Source organism: Octodon degus, unplaced genomic scaffold (genome assembly GCF_000260255.1).
Source record: "Octodon degus isolate 3935 unplaced genomic scaffold, OctDeg1.0 scaffold00069, whole genome shotgun sequence".
In the NCBI taxonomy this organism is placed as follows: Eukaryota; Metazoa; Chordata; class Mammalia; order Rodentia; family Octodontidae; genus Octodon; species Octodon degus.
Window position 1 is genome coordinate 9,942,207 of NW_004524645.1, and position 10,257 is coordinate 9,952,463.

The 10,257-nt window shown below is 40.8% G+C and overlaps 1 protein-coding gene across 6 annotated transcripts in view; it reads left to right on the forward strand.

Moving 5' to 3' along the window:
* Positions 1 to 564: 564 nt before the first annotated feature.
* The window catches only part of Reps2 (RALBP1 associated Eps domain containing 2), a 287,616-nt gene continuing 277,923 nt past the window's right edge, over positions 565 to 10,257 (forward strand). For all 6 annotated transcript variants that reach the window (XM_004635084.2, XM_023719539.1, XM_023719537.1 and 3 more), the window contains exon 1: positions 565 to 873. In XM_004635084.2, coding sequence (XP_004635141.1) covers positions 643 to 873 — 231 coding nt within the window. In that variant the 5' untranslated portion in view covers positions 565 to 642. The remainder of the gene's footprint in view (positions 874 to 10,257) is intronic.

Sequence of the window (10,257 nt, forward strand, 5' to 3'; positions counted from 1 at the left end):
ATCCAAGACACTCTGGAGAGAAGCCGGGACAGCATTCGTTTGGTCATTCTTTGCCCCCAGCTTTTCAGGAAATAACCAGTACTGTCTGGAAAAAGGGAAATCTACCTTCCTGCACTCCATCTGCTTTCCAGGAAGGGCACTGTGTGGTGTGGGCACCAAACCTGCTCCAGGCTCCTAGGGAGAAAGTACCATAGCTTTCCTGTTCCCTGAAAAGCATTATTTTCTACGTGTGCTAAATGCTTCCTTCTCAGCCAGGGCAGAGAGCCAAAGATGCCCCTCGGGTCACAGTGGGCTTGACACATTGTGGGGACGCCACCCACCAGCTTCAACAGCTGAGCAGCCAGCCAAGCAGGTGACCACCAGCACGCGGAGTTAGTTACCTGGCACGGGGCGGGGCGGGCATCGGGGGCGGGGCGTTGCTGGGATCCATCGCCGTGATTGGTCAGCGTCGCGCCTGTCTCCATGTGCAGTGCGGAGGCACAACATTCAAGCCCGGGGGCGGGGCCCGCGCGCGCCGGGAGGAAGCGGCCTCGCGGCAGCTGCTGGGCGTGGGGGCGGCGGCGGGCGAGGCCGAGGCGGCGGCTGCGGAGTAGGCGGCACCTCAGTCAGGGACCGTACTCCGCAGGGCCCCCTTGAGGGCCCATGGAGGCGGCGGCGGGTGGAGGCTGCGGCTCTGGGCCGCCGCTGCTGAGTGAGAGCGAGCAGCAGTGTTACTCCGAGCTCTTTGCACGGTGTGCGGGAGCTGCGAGCGGGGGCCCGGGTCCCGGGCACCCCGAGACCTCCAGGGTCGCCTCGGGCGCTGCCACCGCGGCTGCTGGACCCGTGGCCGATCTGTTTCGGGCGTCGCAGCTGCCAGCTGAGACGCTACACCAGGTAGGTCCCTGGTCCCCTTGTCTCTGTGGATCTGTGGGGACAGTGTCTGTGGAAAGATTGGGGTGACGGTGCTGCCCCAGTGACCCTGAGGACGCGCCCGGTCTCAGAGAAGGGGCTCTGCAGCCGGGGATGGCGGCGACGCCCTTGTCCCCCGGGGACAGCAGCCTCCTCTGCAGCTCAGCTGCCTGCCCAGGCTGGGTGCGCTCCTGTCTTCCTTTCCTGAGACTGTCTGACACTCCCTCCCCTCCCCCGGTCATTTCTGGGCTCTGCAGCCGCCCAGACCCAAAGTTTCCCCTGTTCTGAAAGTGATGTTTCTTTTGGCTGGTGTCTGGTTTAACCTCTGTTTGTGGCTCCTTCCCCCCCTCTCCCGAGTGGATGCTCAGGGTGCCTTGCTGGGATTTGAACTTGAAATGTGCGTGTGTGTCTGTGTGACTCAGGGCCTAAGACAACATGTTGACCTCTCTCTATATTTGTTATCTTATACATATCTACTATATATTTGTCCACTAATACGTTTCTGATAATTAATATTGAGCCAGAAAACCTAATGGCTAGTTGCATAGTAGGGGCTCATGGGGACGTTGGTCAAGTCAAGGCCAAATTCTTCATTTGAAGCTAGAGACTGACCCCAGAAGTCCACCATGGGGGACAGCTGCAGTTTCCCATTTTATCATGGCTTGCACTTGAAATAGAATGGGAAAGACATGTCATAGCTACCTCTTTTTGGCTGCGCCATACCTGAAAAGGTTGGGGGTGCCGTGGAGATGGGGACTGATAGCAGATAGAAGGTGCTGTTTTTGTTTAGTGCTTTCCTTGAAGCTTGGAGAACAACTACTTGATAAGCCCTTTGTCTGTCATTTGATGTCACCGAGCCCTAAATGGTGGAAAGATTGTTAATATCAGACCCAAAATATGAAATGAAGCTTTCCTGAAATAGCAAGATTATAAAAGTTATTAATATAAAATGAGAACTTAGAGTAGTGTGTAATATTTTAAAATCTTGTTCTGAAGGAGTACTGATGATTTTGTGGTTCATTTCATTTGTAGGGTTTTGTTTGTGTCGCTTTAAGACCATCTGCGTTTTTATGCTGCTGGAGCATGCATCTGTCCATATGTTTATCAGCATAAGTTTACTCTGTAATCTTTCATCTTTTCAACATTAAAATTTATGAAAATATAATTAGTATTGACAGAACTTTACATGGCTATTTATTCCCCCCCAAAGTCCTGGATATGTAGACAACTCTGCCCCTGCTGTTGAGCAATTGAGCTGTATCAGGTAAAGAGAAAGTTGGTGTCTCAAAACACAAACTGTGGTTGTTATGTGAGGCCTTACACAGCTCCCAAGCATAATAAATGTGTTGACTGAGGCTATTGCAGCAAGTGCGATCCAGGCACCTGTTAAGGCTTATTTTGTTGTCTGTAACACATTGAGTGTGCTAAGAGGAGGTGGACATATTAAATGCAAATATGTTAGTTGAGGCTCCCTCAGGAATTCAGAAACGGATTTCCTTGTGTTAGAACCATTGCACTACATATGGTTTAAGAGGAACTGAGGGCATAGTGCTTTTGTGTGAACAAGATTATATTCTCCAGTTGAAAATTGCTTCATATCCTGGCAAAAGGAGATGTTCCTAGATTGTTTAGAGTACATCTTTCAGAGCTTTGAGCTCTTTTACTTAGCTGAACATGACAAAACAATCCTTTTCCTTTAACCTCACAAAATTATAGCAACCTGATATTTATTCTTGATACAGGTGAAAGTGAATGTTAAAGGCATCCTGGACCAGGAAAACTAATCCTGAGAGAATCAGAACAAAGTCAACAACTGGCAGCCACCCAGTGTTAACCTATCACTTTGGTGGTGGTTGTGGGGTGTGTGTGTGTGTGTATTGTGATCAGTTTAGTTTGCATTATCATGTAGTATATTAACCAGTTTTTAAAATGACAAATGTAGACATTTTCCTCCTTTCCCTGTTAAAAGGAAACCTTTAAATTTAGATTTAAGTGGCCCAACAGGTATAACTGCTCATACGGAGACACTAAGCAGCCCTCATAGTTTCTATGGTAACACCCACATTTTCCTCTTGATAAGTATACGATTAGGATTACCATCATATACCAGAAGGTTACCTTGTTACCAGGAATAAATGTTCTATAATTGATGTTATATAGTAATTTTATCTCCTATTTGAATTAAAAGAAAACTATTATACTTCTTTGTTACAGAGGAGAGCCTATAGCTATCTTAAGGTTTTTCTGTGGATATATGTAAATATAAGTATCGATGTGTACGTCTATGCATAAGTGCTTGTATTTATAGATATAAAATTTCACCATATGCTGTAGGTGGAAAAAACATTCTCCAGAGGTCTGAAAGTTGAAGGGTTGGTCCCCAGGGCAGTGCTGTTGGGAGGAGGTGGAACCTTGAGGAGGTGGAGCCCAGTGGGAGGTTCCCTAAGCTGTCTGCTACGTGCCTTTGAAGGGACCTGCAGGGCCCTGGGCTCTTCTTTCTCTTTTTTTCCTGGCCAGGCCTTGAGCGGGTTGCTCTGATGTATGCTCTCTGCCATTGCCATCCAGCATCCCCACCAGAGTCCCAAATAATGGGGCCAATAGATTATGAACTGGAAAATCGAAAACTGTGAACCAGAACAATCTCCTCTCTCTCGCCCCCTCCCTCCCTATCTCTTTACCTCTCCCTCTCAGTCTCTTTCCCTTTCCCTCTCCCTCTCTCCTTATCCCTCTTTCCCTCTCTCTCTCATTGATCTTAACATGTTTTTCAATATTTCAATAGACTACTTTTTTTCTGAGCTGTTTCAGGTTCATAGAACCATTAAGGACAGAGTATAGTGTGTTCCTCTCTACCTCCTGCCCCCATGAGTGCATACTGATGGATTTGTTGCTTTTGATGAACCTGCTCTGACATTCTGCTGTTGCCCAAAGCCCCTAGTCTGTGTTAGTTCCTGTACTGTATGCATGCTATGGATTTGGACAAATGTACGACCTGTATCCACCATCAGAGTATCACGTAGAATAATTGCTCTGCCCTAAACCTCTTCTGTGCTCTACTGATTCATCCTTCCCTCCACAGTGGTAAGCATGATCTTTTACTGTCTCCATCATTTTGCCTTTTTCAGAATGCTACATACTAGGGTTATTCAGTATGTAGCCTTTTGAGATTAGCTTCTTTCACTTACTAATATGCATTTAAGATTCCTCTGTATCTTCATGGTGTGGTGGCCCATTTCCTTTTATCCATTATCTGGATGTACCAGTTTATAAATATTGCTAACTTCTAAGTTTTGACAGTTGTGGGCAGAGCTGTTATGATAAATGTCTCTGTGTGGCTTTTTACATAGACCATAAATTTTTAACTCATTTAGATAAATAGCAAAGAACGTGACTGCTAGGTCATATGGGCAGAGTATGTTTAATTTTATAAGAAATTGTCAGTGTTTCAAAGTGGCTGTAATGTTTTGCATTTTTACCAGAAATGAATATAAGTCCCTGTTACTCTGTCTCCTTATTAGCATTTGGTATTATGAAGGTTTTGAATTTTGGCCATTATAATATGTGTATGATGGTACTTCATTGTTTCACTTTGTAATTTTCTGACAACATGTCAGTTGAGCACCATCATATGTGTAGTGCTTATTAGCCAGCTCAAATTATATTTTAGTGTAACATAGTAGCCTATTTTAAAGGAGCTTTCATCCTTTTATAGAGTATATTTTCATGTGCTGATTTATTTTTTTTTGTGCTGATTTATTTTAAAAGCAGGGTTTTAGTAGTAGGTGGAAAACAGAATTCAAACACTTTTAAACTAGAAAAAGAATATATGAATGTCTGAAAACAAGTAAGTGGTTTTTGTTTAATATTTCAAGACAAAGGGGTGCAAATTAGTTCCCCAGGTTGTAAAATATTTCATGGACACTTAAAGGCTAGCATTTTACAAAAAGGCATAAAGACTGGGTTTGGATTTGACATGATTTAAATTTCACTTGTGTGGCAAGCACTGTTCCAGCCACTGAGTTTACAGCAGTGAATCAAATGCAAATCTCTGGCCTCATAGTGCTTACACCCAATGTAAATGTTTTTATACTTCAGGGTTTTTATTTAGGTAAGAAAAGATTTGAAATATAACATCTGAATTAAAATATGTACCTCAAAGTGACAAACTTTATATTTGCACATAATGAATTAAACTGTATAGACTGTGATACCTATTAGGATGATGCCTTAGTCTGTGGGAATATTGTATACATTCCAAGACATCATTATCATTGTTCTTCATTTTTGTGATAGATAATTCTTGGATATCAAGAGGAATAGTTCTAAAACACTGTTGATTCCATATAATCAGGGGGAATCATTGAATAGGAAAAAGAAAACCAATAAATAATGCCTGATTGTTTAAGCACCTTTGAGTGAGATAAAGAAGGAAACCAAAGCTGTGAGGAGTAGAGGATATTTTAAAAATCCCTGCATACAACTTCACCTTTGGGGAAAAATCACTTTTAAGTTTTCCTTTAAATCTTTAAAGCAGTTGATTAACCATTAAATGAAACTATAGATTACAGACTAAAATTTTGTGAATGTTTTCTGGATACTAGTTTATTAGCCAGAGCTATTGATGGATTGATTAACTGGTTGATTGATTGGTGTTTTTGAGACAGGGACTGCTTATGTAGTGTAGGCTGGCCTTAAACTTGCAACCTCCTTGCCTCAACCTTGAGAATACTAGAATTACAGGTGTGGGCCACCATGTCCAACTCTTAACCACAACTATGATTGAAAGTGCAAATGAACCATTTTTTATTTTTGTATTTCTGTATCATATGACTTTGTAACATATTTTAGGGAGATATGAAGGCTATCATACTAAAATAATAAATATGATTATATGCTGTTTCAGATAGGATTTTTTTTCTAAAAGAAAATGCCAGTGATACAGAAGTATCAGAGCCACACCTTGGTCTGCTTAAAAGGAGGATATTTGCATCATAGTTATTTCTTGAATCTTATAATACAATATTTCTGTGTTAGGTAGAGACTAGCACAACAAATAATTGTCTACCCACCACTCCATATGAGAAGTAAGACAGCCTAGCTAGAGTGAAAACTTCATATATTCTCCTTTCTGTTACATTTGGGGTTACTGGGCCACTGTTGTCCTGAATTTGGTTTGAAAATTTCTTTTTACTTTAGTACATGTATGTTTATGGGTACATATATGTGTATTTGTATTTAAATAGATGTATATATTTATGTATGTACATCACTGAAACAAAATATTATTTTGCACTTTTTTCAATTCAAAACAAATACTGTACTCTATGTAACCTTTTGCTACTTGCTTTTCCTCTCATTGTTATGCTTTTGAGTTTCATCATTGTTGACATGTACCTGCAGTTCATTTATGTTTCCTTTCAAAAAAATCTTTATTACCTATTCTTACAGTGAGTCATCCTTATGGTGCTGTAGAGAACTTTATACCAAACAGAAGCACGTAGCCCTTCTAATTTACATAAAATGTCACATCACTGGGGCACTGTTCTAAACATGTTCAAACATTAAAAATACCTTCATAGATAGCAAAAGACACACTGATATTCTTGAGGATGCTAGCAGACCTTTGAGTCAATTAGTTAGGCTTTCATGGGCTTTCTATTTTGTTATCTTCTTAAACATGGAAAATCTTAAACAAACTAGACAGAATAATGCTTTAAACCCTGCTGTACTTGTCAGTCAGGTTCAGCAATCATTGTTACCTGGTGAGTTCCATTTTAATCTACATTCCTACCTTTGTTCCCTTCTCCTTTTATTATCCTGAAGCAAGTCTTAGACATGGTATGAGTCATAGAGTTTGTCTTTAAGGAAGAAATCTGGAGTTGGGTAGAAAGGGAAAGGAGCATGTAGTGGTTTAAGATGGGCAGATAAGGTTCCTGTGGCCTGTAGTCAAATGGTAAGAGATAATCAAGCCACTGGCAGTTATTGGAAGACTGGTTTAGAATAATTGGGACAGCCAGTTCAGAGACTAGAAAAGTAATCAGCTGAAGTTGAATATCTAGAAATATTAGATGGTTAGTTTCATATCCCTAAGTAGGGACTACCCTAATTTAGGGGCATAGAAAATTGGTTTTGAGGAATCTTGGGTTGTTTTGCTAATTGCGTTTAACTTTAGAAACAGAGTTTGCTTCCTTTCCAAAGTTTATCAAAGTATCTATTGTTTCCTAAAGGCAAGTCTCTCATATTTGATATTTATGGCATTTTAATCTTCATAGACATCTGTGGGTGGCAACTAATCAGCTTGGATTCCCTGGGGTACATGGCCCTTGCTGTTTTCAGACAGTCCCAGACAAACTGGGAGGGTCGGTCATATACTCTATTAATTACTACAATATTTATTTACTGCTCTGTAACCAGTGGGTACAAATATTGCAGTTAAATATAGCTCACACTTACTGTCTTCCAGTTTCTGTATGTTGGGTGTTTGGACAGGGCTTTTCTCGGTCCTCAAATCAGGGTTTCCTAAAGATGCAGTCAGGGTGTCACCTGGGCTCCATTTGTTTCTGGAGTTTAGAGATCTCTTCCAATCTCATGTGGTTGTTAGAATTCAGTTGCTTGTGATTTTTGTGTGTGTGTGCTACTGGGGATTGAGCCCATGGTCTCATCTTTGCTGGGCTAGTATTATGTCACGTTGCTACATCCCCATCCTGCTTGTAAGTTTTGGATTGAGGCATTCAGCTCCTCATGACCACCTGAAGTTCTGGTTGCCTGGCCTTTCTATAGGTGGCTCACAGCAGAGCATGACTGTTTTCTTCTTTGAAGCCTGCAGCAGAGTGTCTCTCTCTAGTCAGCTAAGATAAGAGACATTCCGTTACCTGTGTCATACTCCATTGGTTAGCAGCAAGTCACAGGTTCTGTCTGGACTCAGGGGGAGGAGATTATATAGCACTTATACCAGGAAGTGAATACTGGGGACATACCTAGGTTTTTTCTACCACATTTCTTATTTTCATATTTTCCAAGGTTTATCTGAAGGAAGAAATTATCCTGATTAGCTTTTTGAGGGCACAGCTACTAATTTTGAATCTATCTTTTAAAGAAACATTTTCATGCATAATTCATTTCTTTATCCCAAGCAGAACTTGCAATATTATTACAAATTGTAATAATTACAATTTATTACAAATTGTAATTATGTATCTTCTGCAGTATTTTCAATCTTAGTCTTTTTTTGTTTGGTGGGGGGGGTACCAGGGACTGAACTCAGAACCTTGTACTTCCCAGGCAGGCACTTATGCTGCGGAGCTATATCCCCAGCCCCAATTTTAGTCTTTAAGCAATTTATTTTTTTCTCTAGAAAAATCTAGAAGGAGGCAAGAAAAAGTAGAAAAATAGATATCAATTCTCTACATGGTCATTCTTGCCCAGCACGCTCCAAGCAGACCTTCACTTTTTTATTGGTATGTGTTTGCAGTATGTAATGATCACATTCATTGTGGCGAGCTGGTCTATGCACATAACACACCTTCATTCTTTTATCACATTACTTGCCCTCTCTCCATCTCCTTAACCCCATTCCTGTATGTATTTTTCATGTTTGTAGTCCTATTCCTTGTAGATATTTGGAACATGTACACAACACATCACAATTCTTTTTCTTTTTATGTCTCATTTCCCTCCCCTCCCTCTGTTCCTTTCCCATATGCTAAAAATCTGTCTTGCTATTTCTTATCTGCTTCCTATTTATCTTTTATTTCCAGGCCGGCTTTCTTAACCTGGGTCCCATTGAGGGGTCTGTGATCTTAGGTGTGGAAAAATATTTATATTATACTCCCAACTAAGATAGATTGTTTCTGTTCTGCATGTAGGTAACACCACAGTAGTATCAGCACTTCCTGTGACTATCATTTATGAAAACAGGATTTTTAAAATGTTTTATTACTTGTGAAAATGGGATTTTTAAATGTACTGCAAACATGTACTAATAAAAAATAAACATTGAGCAAAGTAGAATTTTTTTTAATATATAATTTTTCACTAATGGTTTAGGCTAGACATTGGCTGATCATGTTCATTATGTTAATAAATGTGTATTCATATCACAAATTCAGCTTTTAGCATTTTGATAGCTGTAATGTATTTCTTTTATAATTTTTTTGAAACAGGGTCTTTCTTTGCAGTTCACGCTGACCTTAAACTTACTATGTAGCTCAAGCTGGCCTCGAACTTGTGGTGATCCTCTTTCCTCAAGCTCCTGAGTGCTGGGAATATAGGTGTGTGCCACCATACCCTGCTTACAATGCTTTATATTTTATTTCATGCGTTTAAAATCATTACTCCCAGAAGAGGTCCATGTCCTACTCTACAAAATGGGCCATGGAATAAGAAGAGTTAAGAAGTCCTGATCTGAAGAGTTGTGAGGAGTTTGGACTAGAAATAACTTGTTCTTCAGAGTTCATTGTTTTCAGAGTCGAAAGGCAAGTCTGCTGGGGTCGCTCCTCCTCCACCTCATGTGCAGGAAGCTCTGAGCAGAGGATACTCAGCTGCTTCCTTGTGTCCTTCCCATGACAGTCCCAACAGCCTCTGCGCCCTGCTCCTGGCCTTTTTATCTGGCTCTCTCAACTGGGCTGCTCTGTGGATGGGGAAGGACCAAAGAGGAAGAACAGTCCTGTTTTGGGAGAGCCTGGGTGGAGCGAATGGCCAGTGCTTTTTGGGTTGGGCCTATTTGCCATATGCTGCTCTGTAATGTGTAGACTGGGTTTGGAACTTAGACTGAAGGCAAAAGGTTTTTAACAGACTCGAGAAACTCAGATATCTTTCTACTCTTGATTTAGGAGCAGGAGAGAATATGAACATTAGACTAGTGGGAAATATTTACATTGACTTCATTCATTTTTAGCACTTTGCAACTATTTTTCTGAGAAGTATCTTTGTTGAGTCTCCTGGGGGTAAAATGTTTCACCTGTCTTAATTTCCTGGGTGATTGAAGTAGATCCCATAAATACCAGCAATTAAGAATATTTTTAAAAGGTACTCTTTCTGAAATGTGTAATAGTTGCCACTGATGACTCCTAATTAATACGTTCAGTGTAGTACTTAATTTGTTTGTCCCTTAGTTGATGGTCAGCCATGTGAAAAACAAATGATAACACACCAATAGTCTTTGCCCCTGGAGGTGTTTGGTATGCTGTACTTTGAGATTTTTCCCTTTTAGGATCTCTTTGAAATTATTTAAAAATCTTAAAATTCCTCTCTTTTGCACGTACTCTGGTAATTTTTGGTTTTGCTATTGAGATATGGTGGTGGAAATGAAGCATGTAAAATTTAGCATGTGAATGTTTTAGCCTCTTCAGTTATTCTCTCTTCAAGATCAAG